Genomic DNA, 24,519 nt, shown 5'->3' with positions numbered 1-24,519 from the left:
GCAGGGCAGAGGGATTCATGAAACCGCGCCTCTGGAGTGGGGAAACGGGAGATCTGAAATAATTAAAAACAGTGGCAATGATCCGAGGAGAAACAAACTAATTCACTAAATGCAGCACTGGAATGCAGGATAACACTATAATGCAATATAATTAGAATTGAAGCTAATAAATCAAATATAATGAGAGAGAAAGTGTCCGAGAACTGAAGGCATCACCATAACACTGAGGTGAGATGTGCAGTTGGGTTGAGCAGCAGGGAAGAGCTGAAGAAAAAGGGAACATCAGATGACCTTGCCAGGGGTTATATCTCCTCTCTGAATGCAAAGTCCTCTGGGGTATGTAGTTCTTCTGTTCTAGACAGGTGCCCAGAACTGGAGCATTAATTCTTTAACTCCCAGTGCACTACATGATGTTATGATGTGAAATAATAAATCATAAATCCATGACAGATGTCATAAAAATATCTTCTCCAGAAAAGATTGCTAGTTTCAGGTTTTGTATGGAGAGCACACAGTCAACAAATCCAGTACCATACCTTTTTCAGTTTTTCATATGTATTTGGACATAGGATGTGCTTTGAGGAAGCATTAACATTCTTATGAGAGGATTAGTGCTAAGAACAAGAATGCTCTTTAACGAAGAACGATTAATGTTTGCTGTCAGTTTTCAATGGTAACTTGCTAATCTTTTGAACAGCAAGAAGTACACTATTTCTTAATTCTCAGTTAATCATAAATTTCTACTCTGATTGTGACCTCAATTTATTGTTATACAAAAGTGTTTTCTTTGTTGTACAATGCATGTAAATTGAATTCATTTATGGATGTCATCTCTAGGCAAGTACTGAGTATACTCATTTTCTGCTAAAGAATGATCCTCAGTAGTATCTACAGGTAACTAGTATTTCCCTTAACCAAATCATTAGGCAAAATCTGGGAAGGATTTTGGAAGTTCTAATACATCTATCTGTTGATATTTGTCTCATATACCCCATACAGACTTTCTTAAGTTAAGCTGGTGGTCTCTCATCTATCTTTTGATATTGATAAGAGCAGTGTCAAGACCAGTAATGTTTTCTCAAGTAATGACATGTGCTTAATTATTTTTTCTTCTTTCTTAATGAGTCTACAGCAATGTCAGATAAACTAGTTTCCCATGGATGTAGGCAGTAATTGTATCAGAGATGGAGAGAAAAACACATGGGGCATTGGATATACAGGAATGAGAATTTAGTGAACTGTAGGTGGATGCTTATGGATGAAAGCACTGTGCTAATTTAATGCTAGTTGTTATAATTAAAGCATTCTTTTTCCATTGAAGTTTTTTAAGACTGAAGGAAAACTCATTCCTAAGTGAAACTTAGATGAGTAAAAAATAGTTTTAAAACTGCTTACTAAACTAAGATTGAGAGCGTTACCTTGCAGGACAAATGTTACAAATGAATATGGACAAAAGAGTACATTCAACCACTTCCATGTATAAATTAGGCTTTATTTCACAGGTAAGTCTGATGGAAATTGTCAGTCTCACCTCCTCAGGACCAATAGCTGTTAGAACCCTGTTATGATAGATGTGGTATCTTAGAGGGTTCAAAAATTATAAGCTAATAGTTTTATACAAATCCTTACCTCTGAAGATCACTTTGGACTTCATTAGAAAAACAAACACTGTATCTCCTAGTACAAAAGTAAAGTGAGGATTTGTTTTTTTTTTCCTCTCAATTCTGAGTTTCTCACCAAGTAATGTGTATCCGTTCACAGGTTTATCAGGTTATTCAGAACTGCAACCTATACCTGTTGGTACAAAACCAGTAGCTTTCTAAGATATATTGTTTTTATGCATGATTTACTTATTTTTTTCTTTGAAGGCTGTGAATAAGGTTAAAAGAGGAAAAAAAGAAGTTTAAGGTGATGAGGTGCTGGCACAGGCTGCCCAGAGAGGCTGTGGGTGCCCCATTCCTGGAGGTGTTCGAGATCAGGTTAAATGGGGCTGCCCTGGGCAGCCTGGTCTAGTACCAGATCTGGAGGGTGGTGGCCCTGCCTGTGGCAGAGGAGTTGGAATTCAGTGATCCTCTGGGTCCCTTCTAATCTCAGCCACTCTATGATTATATGATGTTTAGCTACCTTTCAGAAACCCAATTTTTTCTTTTTTTTTTTTTTTTTTCCACCTGTAGATTAACTTTTTGAAGACTGAAATGGAAAGAAAGAGCAAAATGATCCGTGCCCTCCAAAACGAGGTAAGAAGAATGCTTAAGTGTTGGCAATATATGCGTGAAGTCAGTTTCAAAGAAGTTTCAGAAGTTGACTGTGTTCTGGTTTGGGTTGGGAAACAGTTTTTTTCCTACTAGCGGGTGTGGTACTCTGCTTTGCATTTAGGATGTGAGTAATGTTGATAATGCACTGATGGTTTAGTTGTTGAATATATCCACATCTACCTAAACTGAGTGGTCAACGAAGATTCTCAGCGTTCCTTTGATTCAAAACATGAGTAAGTTGATGGGGATGTCAATAGATGTACTGCTTCACTTCTCCATCCAGAACACAAAATAATTCACTGCGAAACTATGGGGTACCATCAATGAGATGAGTTTTGCTCCATCAGAAATGCATACAGGTCAGTGGAGTGCCAAGAAGTTGCTGTAATGTTGCAGATGATGCTCTGAGTGAGGCACAGAGGTATTGTCAATGCTACCACCTTGTAAATTAAAAGAATATAAAGAAATGCTCAGTGATTCATGGATCACAGTATCTCCTGTGACAGTGACAGTCCCAAATGGTATGATAGTAGATTGTGTTAGCCTGCCTCACTGCAGACACTGGGATTTGGGAGTTTGAGGATGTATTAGTGCATATGCCCCATAATGTATGTTTATGAACCAGTTGTACATTGATTTTCTAGGCCCCTTCCTGATACCAAACACTTCCACAACTTATATTATCAAATTCCTTCTTACTTCAGTGCTTAACTTGATTATTTTTAATAGTTTTTCCTGATCTCCTCTCAGCAGATTTTTCTCAGTTGTTCCCTGTGGTCTTAGTTTTATTAGGTTTATTCAGGGCTTTGGGGATTTCTGATACAGTGTTTTTGAACAGCTCCTGGGCTGTTTGTATGTTTTTTTTGTTTGTTTGTCTGACTGCTCCTTTCAGAAGTTTTTACCATATGCCTTATTTTTAACACTTGTTCACAAAATTGAATTCTGTACACAGGCTTTATGTTGGTTTTGCTCTCCTGATACCCTTGTACTCATTATTGCTCTTGACTAGCAGTTGCACATATTGTCTGCCATGAATTCCCTCCAAGCTCAGCCCAAGAAAACGCACGAGGAAAAAAAAACCAACACAGTCAAAAACAGTGCAGTAGCTGTGCAGCTTCTTTCAGTCATGGACTTTGTGGTGTTGTGATTGTCAGGCACTAAGTGCACCTTCAGCTTGACTGGGATCTCTAGTTACTACACTATGTGAAGATGATGATTTTTTTTTTTCTAACTTGTAAAATGATTGGAGAATAGATAAACGCTCAGGGAAAAGCATGTAAGTTGACATTCATAATATCGTAAATGTTTTAGGGGTATTTCTCATACATAGGTATTTATGTCTCTGATGTCATTGTGATTCTCTCTGTTTTCACTAAAGCGCTTTGACTACAAACTAGAGAAGATGCACAGGCATGATACCAGCCACTGAGTGAGCAGTTTCTGGATTTCTACATAGATTTATCTGGGGCATCCATGCAATTGGTGCTTCTCACATAGCACATATTCTTTAGTCAACTAAATTTGCCTTGGAAGAAATTTGGTTTGAGAGAATTGCATTGCTCTCCTGTGCATCAGTCAGTGTGTGAGAAAGGAACAAGCGGTTATCCCTACTTAATGGCTCTTTGTAGAATCTCTACACTACATGGTCAGTTCCCTATATGCCCACTAACAGCTTTTCTGGAATTTCAGTAATTGATATAGGCCTTTTCAACAAGGACCTCATATTTTCTTAATTAGATTGACAAAATGAATTGTACTTTTTTGAGGAAGCATTGTTTATCCGTGCCTTGTCTCCAATCACTGAATATGCATTATGGTTATACAAAATACAAAAATGGTTTGTAAGAGTAAATATGATGTACATTTAATGGATAGTGCTCCTATATAATTTTAAAGGCTCTATGTTCACACAAATAGAGGTGCATAGTGTAAATGGAATTCCATTCACAGCTACTGTTGTCCCTCTTTCAAATATTGCATTTACCCCCTATTTGTATTGGCAAATATTGAATGCAGCAATCTCAGATTCCCCCATAACTATAAAAATAATTCCCTATTTTTTTCCATCCTTTCAGCACATGCCTTACTGCCATTCATCTTGACAATTCAGAGATAAGAATAGACAACAACAGCTTTCCAGCTGAATGTAGCAGCTGTGCTGTAGCACATGAGGAGAAGCCAATGTACAGAAATGTAATTTTCAGGCTATTCAAGGCTTTGTCAAAAAAAATAAAAGTGTGGAGGGAAAAACAGAAGTGCTGTATACAATGAGTACTGTTGTGTTTAAAAATTCCTCTGTTAGAGGTCCCTAAATGTTTCCTGAAAAAATCTGTAAGACCTCCAGCTGATGTTTGCCTGTATATAATTTCCTTGAGATAAGGAATAAGTTAGGGATTTCTCCCAAAATGTAATAAATGGTATCATTAACTATATTCTGTAACCAAGAAGTTATTCAGCTCTGTCACATGGATGCTGCAATTGCCACACATTAGACAAAAGGTATCTGTATTAAAAAATACAGAATAATACTCTTATTTAAATAATATTATTACAGTGTGAGTAGAGAGAATATGACTACTGTTTCAGGTAATATCTGTGGGCAAGGTGTTTTATTATAACTATGTATACTTACATTAAAGTATGTTAAAGTCTTTACATGTACTATTTTACCACAATCCCATGTATTTATTAAGCTGGCAAAGGGTTTATATCAGGCTGTATATTTCTTGGCTGTTTAGACTGTGACAGTATTTTGAAAAATATGGATTACATAAAAGACAAAGTAGTACAGGCAAACCAGGAGAGGAAAATGAATTTGATAGCTCCCAGTAATACGTATTCTTCCTGCTAAGAAGCATTGTTTCAAATAAGTACCTTGTAAGCAAGAGTTTGGTATTACTCATATATAAACTGTGGTTATATAGCTTTAGTGTCAAGTAAATCATCCTAAACAGAATTTTCTTCAGTCTTCCTGTGTATAGTTGCACTAATAGAAGATGAAGTCAAGGCAGTTTGAAGTCCCTGATCTATTGAGAATTTCATGCTCTGCAGGGTGAATTCAATTGAACTGCACTGAAAGATGGTGGGGTGAAAAAATATGTTCTCGTAGTAAAGCAGAAATGAAATTTTAAGGCTTTGACACTTGGCACTATTCTATAAAGGAGGACATTTTATTTCTTCTGTCTTTGTACTCTGGAGATAAAATTAACTCTTATCCTGTGAATTTTCTAAGTATAAAAATCTGTTCCCGTGCAGAAGGAAGGTGAGTCAAGCCTCATTTCCTTTTTGGATGGTTCTCCAATTCAGAAGAAATCATCCATAAGTATCAGAGGCAGCAGCACTGCCAGGGAAAACATACATAAGCAGGAAGAATAGAATAGAAGCAGCTTCTAACAGCAGGCAGGTAAAGGCCTTTGAATCTTCATTTGAGGGTTAAAAAAAATATATCCTTTTTTCCTTCCCCAATTAATGACTGTCTTAAATTTTTCCAGTGTGATTTGTACAGAAAGTGAAAAGTTGGAAATGCTGTTTAATCAGTTGAACTGGGAAAGAAATATGCTGATCCAATTTATTCTTGTGATGTGGATGAGTGGGAACGTTGGCTTTTAGCACTATGATGTTAAAATTGCCTCCTGGGAAGACTATTTCAAAGGGAGTAACAATGATCTGTGTCATTAAAAGCAGGACATACATTGATAATGGAAAAAAATTAGTAAAAAATTAGTGCCAAACTATTCTTTAGCTCTGAAAACACTACACCATATTTTAGAGTATAATAATTATAAAGACAGAAAACCCCCAAACGAATCATGTTATGTTATAATATTAAAGATAGAATAGAACGTAAGGATTCCTAATGCACATTTGCAGTGCTCTGAATATCTTAGTCATGCTGAAGTGAAGGTGGGACAAGGGGGCAGCTATCTCTTTCCTACTGTGCAGATTTTGTTCTATTTTAGCATGAAAATGTTTGTTGAATTGATATCAAAGTCATTGATGTTAGGATTTTAATGTCTCTATTCTATCAGGTAAAATAGCAATCATCATATATACAACTTTTTCATTTACCTGATGACAGAAAATTCCTTAGCCCTGCATTTGCAGGAATTGACCATAGCCAGCAGGTGAGATGGATGTTCTGAGCTCTGTTATTAGGTTTAGTGGAAGTTTTTCTATCAAGTGGTCTGAAATTTTGTTATGGAATTCGTTTGTAACTAAGTGTGAGATTGAGTGTATAAAGCATATTGTGTGCTTGGATAACTGAAGTGTTCGAGGTGTTGTCCTTCTTAATATGATACAGAAATGTGTTGATGTGTTTGAACGCAACTTCTGTTGATAATCTACCTCAGATCATATGCAATTTAACCATAATTCCTCTTCAGCTTGGCTAAATATCAAAGATGAATCAAGTCATCAACATGGAAGAAATGCAGAACTTTTATCCACCAAGAGAATTACATTTTGTAGTAATAATTTCAGAGAACATTTTATTGTCAGTGCTCATGTGTCAGAAAGACCCTTTTGAAAATAGTTCTCTTTCTAACAAAATGTTGACTTCATGACACGAAATTGTTTACCACTCTAGGGCACAACTCCAAATCCTGCTGAAGCTGTCTCTTAATTTGGAGATAGTCACTCAACTCCCTATCTATGGCAGTGCTGTTGAACAGGAGATATTTGTAATGATGTGAATTCATTCACAGATGACCAGGCAGAGGCCCATTCCAAATGTTCTTGGCAAAAGGATATCTCGTGTCATCTTGACTGCTTAGGCTCATTTAAAAGTACTGGGAAAATTTGTCTGCAACTTTTGTTCCTTTTTTGCATCTGTCATGGTAGTCTTTAATATCCTAAGGTCAGAATTTCGCTGAAATTATTTTTTTTCTGGAAATATTTTTTTATATTTATATGTTATTTGCTCCTATAAAGCAATTAAGTTGAACTGCACTGGAATAATTTTCATTACGGCCCTTAACAGTTCAGTATGATTGATCTGTATATGTTGTTTTACTTAACTAAAAAAAGAGCAAACTTTTTTGGGGGGATCCTGAAAGCATAGTCCAATTTAAGTTAGAATATTCTTATTTCTTTTTCCTCACCAAGAGGAAGTATCCTAGCAAAAATAATTTCATATGATGATTCAGGAAGGAATAGTGTTAATGATTCACAAAATATCAGTGTTGTGCTCTGAATTCTCACTGAATGAATTCTAGGAAATATTGAGAAGTTAATGAAGCTTTGGCTAGAGTTCTATGCCAGTGGAGTAAGAATACCCCTGTCTATGCAAATTGTCCTAAGCCTACATTTGTGTTATGAAGTGAAATGTTTACTGATCAGTTGCACACTGGTTACACAGAGGACGGTCACCCTGCCAATGCAATCTGGCCACTTCAGTGCCAGAAAGATCTCACATCAGCTGTATTCTTTGTGCTTTATTGTTTTGCTACACGTAACTTATGGTAGTAGATTGCTACCTTGATTTTCATAACAAGGCATAAGTAAATATGAGCCCAGTTGTACTGCATCTATTTCAAATATTAAGCCAGCGTTGCATTGCTTCATGGTATGAACCCCATCCCTGCAAGAAGTCTCACTTTTCTAATCTTGTTGTACTGGTGACAACATCTGAGTAGTATGTAAAATAATAGTTTAAAAAATACTGGAACATCCTAACATACAAATTATTGTATTCTGAAAATCACTTTAAGTCAGGACACACCATACCAGGACAGGGGCAAGGAGCTCTTATCTAGTGTTTATTATCTAGGCATAGAAATGGGCATAGGATGGTGGAAAATGTGTTTAATTTTTGAATCAATCTGGTAGAACAGCCCCAGGGATATCTGTTTCCCAATTGAAAGACACTGTGGTGACAGCTCTGAAACCACAGATGTATGTTCTCAATATTTTTAGATTCTTCCAGACTGCTGCTTTAAAAAAAATAAATAAATAAACATATTGACTGAAAATTCTGTAACAGCAAGACTCAGGGCACTGCTACTGAGAGAATTCACGAGACAGAGCCTATTAATATTAAAGTGATCTTGAGTGATATGATTCCTCAGAGAGCTGCATACATGTACGCTTTAGTCGTATCCTGCCCTCCTCCTTTCATAACTATGTCACTTATGTTCTAAGGCAGATATTGGCAATTCTGAGATGCAAATGTGCAAGGATCTAAGACGTGCTTAATGCAGTATTTCACCTCTTCCTACTGGTACAGGAGAGAAAGAGAATCTGTAGGGCTGAGTGTGACCGCTGTGACCCTTCAATCTTGCAGTGAGAGAGAGCCTGGTTCTTTGGAAGTAACAAATGCATTTAATTTTTCATTTTCCTCGTCTTATCTTGATAGGGCTGTCAGTGGAATTTTAATTCCCTTTTTCTCCTAACCTGTAGCTCACAGCTGTTTTAGCTCCTTTTTACCCTTCTTTTCAAACTTATGAGAGAGAGGAACTTCAGGGCAGATATCTACCTAAGGAGGGGCTCTGCTTTGCTGATTCCACTAACTGTCCCTGGAGCACTCATACAACTCTGCCAAAGGGAATGTTTAAAGAGTAATCAGGGCTCTGCTGTAGATAATCCTGCATCGAAAAGGCAGTTACCCCGTTTGAGATTCACGTCCTGTTAAATGGGATTCTGCATTCAACACGCTGCTGTGTTTTTAATTAAAACTTAGAAAGAATTAGAAATGTGAGGTAGCAGCAGGACATCAGCTGTGAAAGTCCATTTGAAATGACTGGAAAGGTGTGATTGAAAATTACATCAAATTACATCTGTCCAATGTGTGCCTCTTTGTATCACTTTTTCGTATTGAATTGTCTTTACTCAGGGATAAAGAAAATAAATGACCCTGGTCTCTTGAAATTGCAAAGGAGAAAATACACTGAAGAAAAAAATAGTTGGCCCTGTGCACTGGCTTTTTACTGTAACAGGAGAATTCACTCCAAACGATGAGAGGTTGAAGGAACTTTTTTTCATTTAGCTATTTAAGACATTCACCAAAAAGACTGCATGTACCATTATTTGACACTGTTTTGTAATCTTATAAATAGCATTAATTCAAGAACTTGTCTTTTTTTTTTTTTTTTTTTCTAAAATCAGTAGTTATTTCATTGCTGTTTGGTTTTTTGTCTTGTTTCCTGTGGAAGTGCATGTTTGTAAACTCTGTCTGAATATTAACATTTAGATGTGTGTTTTAGTCTAAAATGTCATCAAATTTCAGTTATTTCAGATAAAAGTAACGACTTTAGATTAGGGAAGGCTGAAGCAAAGCAGAGTATAAGGTTTTTTTCTAAAAGCCCTCAGACAGTAGAGTGCAGGAAACTCAATTTATCCATCTTAGAAAAATGAAGGGCTGAGTAGACCTAGCTGGGATTAAAGCTTTCACCCTGTTTTGTGCTATATCAAACAGTTTTTCATCATCTTGAAAATATAAAGCTAATATCCAAACCAAAATGGATTCCAGTATATTCTGATATCAAATACTTTCAGATATTTCATTTTGGTTAGTTGCTGCCTTCTGATTTTCCCTCAAAAAGGCTCAGTGAGCAACTTTTGTTTAACAGGAAATGGCAGAGTATTCATCTTGGCAATTGGCTCTGGCACTCTCGCTGAGTACAGTCCAGAGCTTTTTGTTGTTTAGGAGTGTATTTTGTTGTGTTGGTTGCATTTGGGTTTTGTTGTTGTTGCTTTTGTTGATGATTTTTATAGAATGTCCATAAGAGAGAAAGGCTGCAGTGATGAGCTGGAGCTCATCATATGAATGAGTTCATATGTGCTATTCATCAAAGGGAGGCAGAGCCAGATATATCTTGTATACAACAAACTATTGCTGTCAGACCTCAGATAAAATGTCTGAAGTGAAATGAATTGCTTGGAATAATTTTCTGAGGGAAAGTGATTTTCTTTGCTTGAACATGTTCTGTCCTCATGCTTCAGAAGGCTAGCAGGTAAAGGAAACATGCCTTGAATTAACGATGTCTAAGTTGTACAGTTTGTTCATCCACAGCTGATGCCCTGCTGCTATCTCAAAGAGATAATATAGGTGCTATATATTACAAAATGTCAGCATCAGAATATTAAACCAGTTCTCTAGGTGGCTAGAGGTCAACGTGACCTTTTATGATGGTGTCACTGCATCAGTGGACAAAAGAAGAGACACTGATGTCACCTGTCTGGACTTCATAAAGCCTTTGGCAGAATACCCCACAACATCCTTCTCTCCAAAATGGAGAGAGATGGATTTGATGGGCAGACTGTAAGATCGTGAAGTCCAACCCAAACCCATCCTCACCATGCCAACTAACCACATCTCTCATTTGGAATATCATGGTATCCTTTCTGTAAATCTAAAAGACCGTATCTAACTAAAATCATTACTGTACATCATTTTAAGACAGCCCGTTGAAGACATGGTTACTTAATTCATTCTTTAAATATATTGGGTTTTAAACTTGAAATTTTTCTGTTAAAGAAATTTAAAACATATACGATGTTTTAAACAAATTAAAAATGTCCAGTTAAACTTAGCTTTTTGTTGTTATTTGAATAGGAAATTAAGACCCATCATCTTGAATTCTTGTCTAAAACTTAAGCATGAGATATTGTGTCTTGCTATGCATTTTTAACCTAAAAATCTTTGATTGAATTCATTTTGAATAGCTCCTTTCTAGCAAATCTATGGGACATATACATGAGAACACACCTCATTTGGCAATGTTCAGAATGAGGATCAAATCCTTCTCTTTTTCATTTTTGCAGGCTTTTATTGGTATACTTCATGTTCTGCTGTAAAAAAAAAAAAAAAAAAAAAAAAAAAAGAATATTAGTCAGGAAGTCAGGAGACAAAGCTGTACTTAGTAGCAACATGCAATTTCCTAAGTACTAAAAAGCACTCCAACATTTAACAGAAGTTGTCAGCTCCCTCTGGCAAGCTCCAAATTTTTATGCTCCCAGTAACTGTGACCTTTAAATGCCTGCACTTGGCCTTATTAAACCTCATCAGGTTTTCATGGGCCCACTTTTCCAGCCTGTCCAGGGCCCTCTGGATGGTTTCTCTTCCTTCCAATCATGTCTCGAGTTGATGCAGGGCCTCTGCAAAACTGCATATAGAAGTTGATTATGAACACTTTAATAGTATTTAATAGAAGCATTTCTTATGGTACCTTTCACTTGGCAAAAGGAATAGAAGGGAGTAAAAATGTAAAGATTGCATCTCACCCTTAAAAACATTGTCAGATTATAGGGAAATTGGAGAATAATGGGTGCAGTTTAGTAAAACATAGAGATGATCTGAATTTCTAGATTAACTAGCACACTTTCCTAATGAGATGTTGCCTTTGGCACATCTGTTTGTCCATCAGCCCAAGAAATGACGCTGACCTTTTATGTGAGTCCAGTTACATCTGATGTGTGATTACATTACAGTATATCTCTTTGTATTTACCCCTTGTGAGAAATAGCTGTGCTGAATGTAATTCATCTTTTTGGGATTTTTTTTTTAAATTTACTTTTGATCACTTTGCATCTGCTATCTAGCTTTCATAGCATAGAATCTAGTCCTGTGTTTCAGCGTTGGTGAATGCAAGAAGTTTCTCCTCTGGAGCCCCAGCCCCCACATACTTATCAAAGAACAAAATTCATTCAAACATGAGGCTTATGAGAATATTTGTTCTCCTTCCCTTCACATGCAGCATTTTGCACATCAATTTTTGTTCAAGGCAGAATCTGGATTGTCTTACTGCAAGTAAAGCCCAAATGGCTTTTTGTTTTGCATCCCAAAACTGTGGATGCATATGTCAGCTTGAAAAGATTTTTCTGCAGCACTGTGCACAGTACTCACATACTCACAGTTATTTGGCCTTTAAAAGGTTTTGATTACTTGCCCTTTTAAATTGGGAAGTTTAATCAAGAGTTCCCATGCACTTCTTCACCTTGGCTAAGTGTGGACATCTTTGACTCAATTGTTACAGTGATCCACTAAAAATGATATTGAGCTAAGCACTGATGTCAGGTAAATATTATAGTGGTTTTTTTTTCTGCATTTCTACCTCAGCATATCCAATCAAAGTTTCCTGCAGTTGCTGGCATGGTTTGAAATCTGTGTGCATTCCTCTTTCTGCAAAAGAATGTTTTAATACAAAGCTGTAGGCTTTCAGAATTTTCTAAGAGAAGTTGCTGCACCTTGGTGCTGCTACTGTCTTTTATTATATACGTTTTTTCCGGTCACTTGAAGATGTTGTTCGTGTATAAAATAAAACCAGATTGATAAAATATTCAAAAGATCACTCAAAATGTCACTAAGTCTCAGTAATAAAACAACTTTTTTTCTCCTCAGAACAAAAGCCTCAAAAACAAGCTCCTGTCAGGAAACAAGCTTTGTGGTATTCACACAGAAGAGGTAAGGAAGGTTCCTCTCTATTCTAAACTTAACATATCCAGAAAAACTTTGTGTCAGACTCTTTTGTACTGAGGTTTTGGCATAGATGATATATTGAGTATGTGTGATGAGTGTTTATAAAGCACACATCTGAACTGAACATCTGAATGTCTGTGACTTCTCAGAGGCAACTCAAATATGTTAGCAGTCTGCAAACTCAGATATTAGGCCTATACAGTAAAATTTGGGAATGGTTATTTAATGTACATATAGCATTTTAAGTATAGATTATGGTCTTTAACAAGATGTTAAACTGATTTTCATTCCCTGCTCCTTCATGCCTGGAATAAGATAGGAGTAGCTAAGTGCCTTCTTAAAGTAATTTGTAGAGACTTGAAAGGTTTTTTACTATTGACCTCTATAATTTTTCATTATTTCAAGGAAAAAGTGTCATATTATAAAATATTCCCTCTACAGAAACACTAGCAAAGATAGCTGATGATACAACCCCCCCACTATTTCAAACACCTAAATGCCCAAGTAAAATGTAGTAATTGGAACATTCCTTTGGCTATTTACCTTTCCATGTGAGTGGTTATTACTGTATATGAATATCACTTCTCACATGGATTTCATCTGCACAAATAAATACCAGAATTGAACAGAAGCATAAAGCTTCTTGACTAAAATTCTCATTGTTGAGGTCAGTCGTAATTCCTTCAAAGACTACATTTAAAAGTAAACAGCAAAACATATGAGGTCAAAGCAGAGACTTGTATTAGTTAATTAGCCTCACTGAAGATCTGCAAACACTCTTTCTGAGAAATCCTTAACAGTAGGAAATAATGGATATTTTTTTTGCTGGTTATCAGAATCTGATATTTTCCTCAGACATCACTTTTTTGGTTGTTTTTTTTTTTTTTTTTTCCTAACATACCAGAGTATTTGAGTACAATGAAAGGTTTGTGTATAGTGTCTATATGTATATGTATATATGTATGTGTATATATATATATATACATACGTATATACACACTCTTCCCTTGTTTACTGCTTTAAGAATTGGCTGTATTCAATGTTACTTCCCATATACATTCCATTTTTCGAGTTTGTTTTTCCTAGCTGTGCAACATCTTGATCGTTAGGTAATTAACCTGAACCTTTTTGCTGTATATTTAATATTTGCAACACAAATGTCTGTAAGTCTTAAGGTGAAATCTAAAATTGAATGAAGTTCACTGTAGCATGGCAAGCATTGCTGGCAGAGAATTTCAGGAAACTAAACCTAAGCTAATCAGCACTCAAAGCAGCAGATGTGAGCATGTCTTAAACCCTAAGAATTTTAGATTTGATGAATCACTGTGGTAAATATATGAATTTTAAGTGGGTCAGTGCCATGAGAATAATTTTTTTTTTGTTATTTTTGTTATTTTTGCCTGATTTAAGTGCTGGAAGCCAGAGAGATACAGTATGTTTGCTACTCTTTAAGTGGATTCCATACACCAAAGATCATAAATATGCGAAAGCAATATTCTTTTAATCAAACATCTTTCACAGATAGGCTTGCCTCAGGAAGATCATGCTTCATAGTGCTCTCCCAGACTGTGTGCACTGAGTGATGTCTCTAGTGGGCATGGTGATGATGGGCTGATGGTTGAACTAGATGACCTTAGTGGTCTTTGCAACCTTTATGATTCTATGATTCAAACAGTTTTAATCTGTGCTGAAGGTTGTTTTGAAGGTGACACTTCCAGTTCTGCTTTCATACTGTCAGAACTTGCTAGTCTTATTCTGATTTTAAAAGCAAATATTTTAAAGACATAAAAATGCTGATTCTGTTCTCCTCGCTATTTCAGTCAAAAAAGATCCAAGCCCAGCTGAAAGAACTTCGTTATGGGAAAAAAGATTTGATTTTTAAGGTGAGTTTATTTCAACATAGTTTAGATACTAGAGTTGCTATTAAGTTGAAGTAAGCTGAGAGTATGATAACTGCCTTCATTAGTTTTAAGGAATAATTTAATTCTCTCTATACTGAAAAAAGCTCAAAAGACCAAAGACAATTTTAATGCCATAATGTAATTTCAGAAATACTATGGATTTTTGTGGATTTATTTTTTTGCAGACCACTCTAACTGGGATGGTATTTTCTATTATACTGCTTTCTAGGGCAAAGAGAAGCTTCAAAGCCTAAAATAGTATTTGATATCTTTCTAACTAGGCAAGATGAATGGAAAACACTTTATGAATGTCTATATGCATGCTCAGATAAAGAAATGTTCTAGTTCCCTGTTGGTGACTAAAATCTGTTGCCCTACTCCACTCTATGTATTTTTCAGCTTTCTAACTGAACAGTAGAGTACAGGTGGATATTCTTCTTCCTTTGACATCCATGGCAAAATAAATTTATGATCAGCATTTAGAATGAAGTTTGAAATTTGTAATAAGCTTAGGTCTCTGGAGTGAAATTCCAGTGATGCTCTGGGATATCTTTACAAGAACTGATGATTCTAGGAAAAAAGAAAATAGAAGAAATGCCTGTTGGATATACAAACCAAATAAATAGTCAATCTATGTAGCTCATTAAAGAAAAAAAAAAGCTAATTGGAAGGGCAGAGCGCACAGACTTTTCTCTGGAGGATATCAAGTCCATGTTAACACAAGGGAGGAGAAGTTATGCTCAATAAAAATTGAGGTCACGTGACTGGAGGCTGCTAATTGAGTAGTGCTTTTATTCCTTGCATCAAAGATGGAGATAAGTAGTCATTTTCAAAGTGCATAGAGCTAGAGTTACTTACAAAGTAACTAAACTCAGTACCAAATTTCTTCTGGAAGGCATGGGAAGGAATACTAGAGATACCAGATACAAAATGTGTCCCAGGATAGTCATGATGAATTCCGCTCTCAGAGCTCTGACTTGTAAAACAGAGAAAATGTTTACTTGCCCTCTGGGGAGACTATGAACTGATTTATTTAAAAGCTCTTTGAGAACATTAGATGAACGATATTCATGAATTGTGAAAATGATTCTGTAGTCCTGTCTCCTGAGAAGTTTGCATGCAAATACCTGAAACACCTCTCCACTTTTCAGTTCTGTCTGTGATAGATAGCTGATTTCCTCGTTTGATAAATCCTTTGTTTGCAGTCAGAAATATCTTGATTAGCCATTTTCCTGACAAAAGAAAATTTCATTTAGAAAGAAAATGGAACAAAAAACCTTGTGTTACCCTTCTAAGTAGCTATGGAAGATGTGGGAAAGAGAAGAATGCATTTGCTAATTTGTATTTATTTCAGTTCTGAAGGCGCACTGAGTGGAGTTGAAGCTGTGTGGTAAGAGAAGAGTGGAAAGTTTTTCAAAACTCAGCCCGATCTGAGAGAGGCTACAAAATCAGAACAAGAGCAGACGCTTTTTCATTTTGTATCTGGTTGCTTTGATACCAGCTGGACAGATTCCATGCTATCATTGCTGTCTGAGGCAATGTGTTGTGATGCTCTAATGCTTTGTGATCAAATCAAGAAAATGATTTCCTAGTTCCTGTTATGTCAGAGGACTTCTACTCTTTCTCCCTCCCACTGGGATCCTATTCCATTACATCTTATGCTTTCTGCCTGCTTTCCTGGGGAATGATAATTTGGGGAATTGTATTCTCTGTGTAACTCTGAACATTGCAAGCTTCTGATTGCTGCTCAGTGGAAGGATGCATACTTGGGTTCGTGTGATCTCTAGAGGATATGAAGGAGCTCTTCAGTCGTGCGTGCTTATGGAACTGATGCTTACTGTGGTAGAATTAATTGTGAAGATGTTTACAAAGAGAGAGTTTTATTGATGGTGTTTTTTTTTTTTTGTTTCGCTTTTTGTAATCAACACTGAGAAACAGGTTCTTAATGAGCTTTACATTGTCAGAGTACTGATTAGAGCTTTGGGGAATGAGTGGGAAAGAAAGAGGAAGAGCAGGGGGGGAGATGATCAGAGGTTTGGAGCACCTCCCCTACAAAGACAGGGTGAGGGTGCTGGGTTTGTTCAGCCTGGAGAAGAGAAGGCTGCAAGGACACCTCATTGCAGCCTTCCAGTATTTAAAAGGGGATTGTAAACAGGAGGCGAATCAACTTTTTACAAGGTTAGATAGTGATAGGACAAGGGGAAATGGTTTTAAGCTCAAGTAGGGAAGCTTTAGATAGGATGTCAAGGGAAAGTTATTTACAGAGTGGTGAGGTTCTGAAATAGGCTGCCCAGAGAGACTGAGAATGCTCTGCCCCTGGTTGTGTTCAAGACCAGGTTGGATGGGGCCCTGGGCAACTTGGTCTAGCACCAGATCTAGAGGCTGGTGGCCCTGCCTGTGTTAGAGGAGTTGGAACATGATCATCCTGGTGTCCCTTCTAACCTAAGCCATTCTATGGTTCTATGAAGGCAAGTGTCTCCCGTAATACTCAGTGAATTATGTCTAGCTTTAACATTGTGTGACAGTAACTTAACAAGCAGTAGTAAATAAAACACCAGTTCTTCGTATTTGACTTGTGTTCTCTCTTCTTATGATTCAAAGAGATCTGTATAAGAAAGTGAAGGCAGCTTAAAAATAATATTTCTTTATTCTAGCACTTCTTACAAGAAATTCCTAAGAAACAGCTGAACTGACATTATACAGATGGACAAAGAATGTGTTTAAAAGACTTAATTGAAGTCAAAACAATTTTCCAAATTCCTTAAAAGGCATCATGCTACACCAGTCATTTCATTATTTGGATGTATGAAAAGCATTCTAAACTATGCTCATGGTAAGGTAAATGGACTCAAAGTAAAACAAAATTGTGAAATTGCTTTTGCCTCACACTGGTGGGTGCAGTAAATATTTATACCACTCCTCTTTCTAAAGAATAAAAGGATTTTTCTACAGAATCACAGAATTGCAGGGGTTGGAAGGGACCTCAAGAGATCATCAAGCCCAACTATATGCGTTTTGATCCACATTAGCAGTATTTAACCACATGCCACAATAAACCTGTATCCTGGAGCTGGAAAGTATGTATTTCCTCCATGTGGTTCTGCGACGGAGGTGGAATGATTAAAGAATAAAGGAGGGACACAGATACTGGATACAGAATTTAGCAGAGAAATCTTATGTTAAACATATAAATAAAAATGGCATTGTTGTGTGGACTTGAAATAAATTAGATAAGTAATTTTATACCTTTGGGAACAGTCATGGTTTAATGATGTTTGGTTATTGGTATTCCACATCATAACATCATGTAGTGCTCTGGGAATTAAAGAGTTAATGCTCCAATTTCGGGTACCTGTCCCAGAAGAGAATAAGAACTATGTACCCCAGAGGGCTTTGCATTCAGAAAGGAGATAAAACACCTGGCAAAGTCATGAGACCTCACATTCTTCTTTTCTGCTGGCCATGGCCGCATGACTAGCCTCAGCATTACAGTAAGGCCTTTGGTTTTCAGACACTCTCATTTAATTTGATTTATTAGCTTCAGTTCTAATTATGTTGTATTACATTGTATTTATAGTGTGTTACCTTGCATTCCGATATCTTATTTAGTAAATTAGTTTGTTTCTTCTCGGATCGTTGCCACTGGTTCTGTCTTTAGGCTCATCTCTCTACCCTTTTCCCCTTTTTCACTTTTTTCCCTTTCCTGGGAAATCCTAGTCTCAGAACTGGGCTGAACCAGCCCGTAAGCCATTGACAGGAAACTTTTTCAGAAGTGTTCTATTTGCCAGTGTTCGTACAAAGATGCAAGAGTGTTTGGTTTTCCAGCACAGTTCTGCTACCTGTTTTTATAGGTAGTCAAGCCTGGCTGAAATCCATCCATTTCATAATATGCATTCACTTTTCCAATGATTTACATCTCCTGTTATTAATATTATCAACTATAGAATTCAGTTGGAGCCATGTTGAGAAATGAGATCATTTTAACACACTGTAAGGTATTCTTCATTATGTTCAACATCTCAAAATGCCTGTATTTCTTTTTAAAAAGCCTTTTTGGGGAAAAGAAAAAAAAATGTTGCTTTCTTTAAACTTTACACCTAGATTTATATAGCACAAAAACAATTATTTCATTTTTGATGGTGTTTTCCCACTGCCCTGTAACACTAAATGCAATTTCTGTATCTCAGTGTTAAAAGATGATAAGAGGATACAGAGGACAGTTTCAAATGGACATGTCATGGCTAATTTTTCTGAGAGGGTATGACAGCTCTTCTCACTTTCAGTCAATCTCTGGCCTGCTGTGTGTTTGTTCATCCAGTGCATTTCCTTAGCATCCGTATCTCCTGCAACCTCCCTGGGGAAATTTAGCAGTGCTGCTTAGAAGTGAAACAAATAGCTGCTATAAACATAATGTAATATGAAACATTCAACTCTGTTTTGGCTTGCTTTTTTTGAGTGAGATTTTTAACTATTGACTTTATTAGGGCTAAGTTCTATAAGCTGCAGATTGGCTTCATTGCATAAAGTAAATGAGTAGGATGTGGAAGAAACATTCAGGTTATTAAGCATCTAATGTATAGCATTTTTAAGCATTTTCTGGGAGAATGACTATCAAAGACTTCAGATATATTCTCCAACAGATTTGCTTTGACTTTGCCAGAAGGAGAAGGTAGCAAAAGGAAATGCCTTTTAAAAGTATCAATGACACAGCTGAAGTCCAGTGTAGTAGAAGAATACATCTGAAAACATTCTTACTGATTTTTCCTATTAAATACACAAATAAGCAGGATTTTTTAATAATTACTAAGATTGTGAAGTACATTTTTAAATATATGCGGTGATTCCATCAGCAATTGAGTTCTGTTAAAAACTCAGGAAGGTATGGAAATCACAGAGGACATTCCTTATTTTCTTATGCTGGAGAAGGTTTGATTATGTGCTTGTTATTTCTTCATAATGTTCATCCAGTTTGTTTTAAGAAGCCTGCAGCAGTTCAACCTACGTATTTCTACTGCTTTGGTCTATTAGCCTGAAAAGTAAGAAGTGCTTTCTAATATCTCACTTGGATCTACCCTACTGAAATGGAAATCGACTAGCTCTACCATATCATTTTACATAGACTTAGAAAGTAATTTTATTTTCCCTTCCCTTTATAGCCATATTTTGCAATTCTCACCCTGCAACCCTCCCAGAGTTCCTACTTTTTAAAATAACATATGTAGGGATTGGGTTTTATGATGGTGGGTTTTTTCCCACGTTCTTCTTAGTATTAATTTGCATACAATTAATGCAGGGCATTATTCTCATCTGAACACATTTCCTTTGATCTGTGCCCACTTACAATGCCCTGAAGTTGCAGCGGAGAGAAAGGTGAAGAGAAAACAGAGTGTCAAAGATATCCTGTGGATTTGGCCCCAGACCTTGAGAGACAACCCTAGTAGTAGGATTTTGAGTAATTATTTTGAGCTATGATTTGTGCTCTTGTAGCGAGTACCTCTGAGTTAGAAGGAGAATGCATCATGACTACAGGTATTGCAAAATGTTCTTCTTCATCTGTAGCTCAGGCATAAATGTCTTTGTGTTTTTATTACTAAAGATTTTTGAGTATTAGACCAAGTGATTTTGTGATTGTAAGTGTTGAGGTACTCTGCAGGCCTTACAGGAACTTACAGCGTGGTTTGCATTCCATGCTGTAATTCCATTTGTATACACTGTTTTATGGAAAGTCAGATAGTAAGATTGATGTCATTCCTTTTCTGAAGCATTTGCAATATGAGGTAATTAATCAATCAGTGAAGTTAGATACTTAATAGCTTAATCAGTATTTAATGCTCTTCCACTAAAGTCGCCGTGCCTGGTGATGTATGACAGCCAGGATCATGTTGCTGGGAAGAGCTGATTTTTCTTGCTGAAGCACGATAATTAATAATTGTTATTTTCACAATTTGCTAGAAAATAGGTGTATTTTATTCAAGGACTATCCTTGTTTGTGAAAAGTCATTGTAATGACAGGAAGGAAATTGTAAGTGTATTCCTCAAAGCAGCTCTATTGATGGCTGAGGAAGTATATTGCAGATTTTATTTCTATTTGAAGCTGTTCTTACATGAAAACTCACCTATTTTGTCCATTGACTTCTAGAACGGGATACTGTAATAGAATTCAGTTTTTTTGGAATTTGGGAATAGTAGGGTTGAGTACACACTTTGTCACCACATTGTTCTGTTTGTTTTTTGTTTTTGTTTTTGTTTTTTTTTACTTTGCCAATGAAATTGCAGCCTGCATCTTTAAATGTATGGTTTTTAGGTTGGACTGTGAAGGATTTTATGGGTTATCATGTAGAGGGAGAGTTGGAAGATGAAGAGATTATGGGGTCTTCCTTGAGGTACTTCTACTCCATAGCAATTGGACTAATTCACGTTTGAATTAAGTATTGGATTTAGTCTATGTAGTTTAGGGTCCCTGTTCTTGCTGCTTGCCATAGCTCAGTCTTTGAAGCTGCTAGTTATCTTCTTTTTTGAAGTGGCAAAGCTTATTATACTTTTATCAAAAAGTATTTGTTGATTATTCACATAAGGATTTTTTTCTTCATGAAGTCATGCTTTACTATACTTTTACTATATTTTTAGATATGTAGAGGGATGTTACCCACTACTGAACATAAAAATTTGTTTCTTGGCTGATCAATTATTTGCAAAGATCACATAGGCATGCTTTCTGTTTTGATAAATGAATTTGAAAATTGTATCATAGAATCCTTAGATTTTGAAGGGACCTTTAAAGATTATCTTGTCTAACTCCCTTGCTGTGAGTTAGGACACCTGCAGCTCAATCAGGTGCCCAAAGCTGCCTCCAGTCTTACCTTGAATATCTTAAAGGACAGGGCTTCCACCACCTCTGGACAACCTGTTCTAATGCCTCACCACCCTCACTGTAAAAGTCTTTTTCCTTATATCCAACCTAAATCTCTCCTCTTTAAGTTTGAAACCACTCCTTGGATTTGAGCATAGTGAGGCAGTGGGTGGTACACTTCAGCACTGGTGACAGTGGGTCACCTCTGCTGCTGCAGGTTCCAATGGGCACATGCATGCTCTTGTTCATTGCAGTTGAAAATGCATAGTTAATGGCGGTAACTATGTTGAAAAATAGTGTTTTGCAGCTGAGATTTTCTCTATCAAACAGTGTTACTGTGCTCTTTGTAGCTGTTGTAAAATTTCCACGGGGAAAAAAAAAGGAGGCATTACTTACGGAGCAACCTACGTATATGCTACCCGAGACAATTTCTATTCACTAAATCTGGCCCAGGCAAGCTAAAAGGATGGACACGTGTGATATATGGCTTTAGGTGCACACATAATTAAATGGAATAGCTGCCAAGAGGGGTTATTTTCAATTACATGCAGTACTGTAGTACAATCAGCAGTACAACTCAGAAGCACAAATCTGTGTATTTCTAAGATACAAATAATGCTTACAGAAATACAGAATAATAAGCACAGACATTTCTGTTTGCTGGATAATGTATTCGATTAAGCAGTTTTCCATTTTCTGGTTAAGTGGTTTCCAATTAAAAAGTTTTCCTATTCAAACAATGTAAATTATAAAATGAAAATTTATACACTAAATAATTTTAAGCAGTTATTTGAAGCCTATTGTAAAATAAAATGGAGTTCAAAACATCCCATCTATTTCATGTGTTGCTAAATATCAATTAGTCATGTTTTCTCATTAAGCAGGGGTTGTTTTGTCTTCAATAAGCAGGAATTCTTGGTATGAAAAGAAAAAAAAAAAAGGTCGAAGGGATTTATAATGAATTGCCAATTAAAATCCAAATATATATTCCCTTGAAGAAAAAGCCACAAATAAGGAGAATGCAGTAAATGCTAGTAAACATACAAAAAAAATGTATTTTTCTATTTGTAAACATGCTGTCTTGTCTCTCACCTCATCTGAAACTTGACCCTAAGTTATTCTGGGTATGTTCATCCCAAGAAAGATGGTAGAAAAGATCTCTTTATTAGAATAAAACCTAGAACTTCTCCAAAGGCATTCAAAAGGCCATTAATGAAGGTTTATATTCTTTTTTTCTGATGTCACTAATGTGTCTTACAAAGCTGATGGAATTTAAATAATTCAGCAATCTATACTGTATAAATATGATAACTGTAAATTCTTGAGCATTCAAAATTATCAGAACAAAGACATGCAGACATTGCCTCACACACACACACACATATATATATATAAAATATATGTTATTCTTGTTAAAAATTCACTCTGGTCTCAATTAATTGCTTGAAATAAATTTTAAATCATTTTCGATTTCTCTCTACTTGAAAATCATATTTATCCCTTCTGGATTTCTTTTTTTTTTCCCCCCTTAATTCTTTTTTTCCCCTCTTGTCCTCCCTTCCTCCCCTCTTATTCCTTTTTTTCCTTTTTTTGCATGATACTTACTATGCCTGGAATAATTTAAATATGGGCATTGTGTGTAATGTAATTCGGGTAATTCGAGTATAGGTAAGTACATCCCTTTGATCTGGAGAAGTGCACTTCACAGGCAGAAATTGCTCAGCGCATTCTTTCAGGGGATGAGGAATTCATTTATCTCAGTTTTGTCAGTAAGTCTGGATTCTATAAGAAAAGATATTTTGACATTTTCCCAGACCAAGCTTTGCAAAGGTCTTTTCCTCCTCCTGAAAAGTGGCTGTGTGTAGTCCTACTGGCATTTTGCACTTGTACTTCATAAGCTACCTAAACCACATAAATTGAACAGGCTCCTTAAAAATGTTTTTAATTAAAACAGCAGTGGCACTATTGTAATAAGAATTCAGGCTTTGTGGATAGAAAGATTTGAGAGGAAAAAAAAATTGATTATTCTACTGTTTGAGGAATAAGTTTAAATAGTCATCACTATTGTTAAGTGAGCAGTTCATCATTCCAGAACAGAAACGTTTTTAATGTCAAAATTTTTTATTGCTTGATTTCTGCTTAGTCAGTGGCCTTTGGGTTCAGTAATCTGTGACATAAAATAAATATACATGAAAGATGCAGATAAAGTCAATCGAGTGCAATACTACGGTGTGTCCAAAAATAAGGGTAAGATTTGATAAATGATGCCCATAGGAAGACTTTACTAACACACTAGCCTGTCTTCTGGAAGAAAACTGTTCTTGCCATAAACGGAAAATGTTTTGCTTGATGTGAGCAGTGTTATTATTCTGTGAAAGATTACTTCATTCTTTTTACCAGGAGGACCTAGAAATGAAATCAACTACTTGTCCTCAAACTTGATTCTAATGTGACTGGCTTTCCACTGAGAAGAGTGAATGATGTTTCAGCAGACATTGCCCTGGTGTGAAGGAAGCAGCTGATGCCTGTCGCTCTGGTTACCTGTTAGATATCAGTTACCCAGTTTTTCAGCCACCTCAGTAATTCGTGTGCCTGAGAAAAGCAGATACTCTGAAATTTGCATCTTCAGCTCTGGTGTTTCACAGATGGTGATGAATGGAGAAGCTGCCTGGCTCACACCAAGCGACGATCCATCATCCTCTGTATAATCCTAAGCCTTTAGAAATATGCACCATAAGAGCTGCCATCCTGACCTCTCGTCTATCATAGCAATGCTATTTTGTATAATTTCCTTCTTAATGGCAATGAAAATTATCTAGTATAATATACATATAATATATAATAATATACTGGTTTTCAAATTCTGCTTCTCATTCACTGAAAGTGTATTAATCTGTATAACTGTAGTGGGAAAAATATTTTAATATGTAGCAATAATTACAGTGTTATTGATGTGAGAAATTACTTCGCTCAATCCTAGTATCAAATGAGAACTGTCTCTGTGTAAAAGCCAAATATTATTTTCAGTCTTTCAAACAAAGCAATGAGCTTATTGGCAGAGTTATGTACTATATTTAGTAGCAAGCATAAATGTTGCTG

General features: G+C 36.2%; 1 protein-coding gene across 3 annotated transcripts in view; it reads left to right on the top strand.

The window, feature by feature from the left end:
* LUZP2 (leucine zipper protein 2) overlaps positions 1-24,519 on the top strand; it is a 117,031-nt gene that overhangs the window by 58,890 nt on the left and 33,622 nt on the right. For all 3 annotated transcript variants that reach the window (XM_085223904.1, XM_010710705.4, XM_010710706.4), the window contains exons 5-7: positions 2,175-2,237; positions 12,592-12,654; positions 14,490-14,552. In XM_085223904.1, the coding sequence (XP_085080030.1) occupies positions 2,175-2,237; positions 12,592-12,654; positions 14,490-14,552 (189 nt within the window). The remainder of the gene's footprint in view (positions 1-2,174; positions 2,238-12,591; positions 12,655-14,489; positions 14,553-24,519) is intronic.

This window comes from Meleagris gallopavo, chromosome 5 (genome assembly GCF_905368555.1).
Source record: "Meleagris gallopavo chromosome 5, MGAL_WU_HG_1.1, whole genome shotgun sequence".
Classification (NCBI taxonomy): Eukaryota; Metazoa; Chordata; class Aves; order Galliformes; family Phasianidae; genus Meleagris; species Meleagris gallopavo.
The sequence above is the reverse complement of the archived record's forward strand: the minus strand, read 5'-3'. Positions and strand labels throughout refer to the sequence as shown.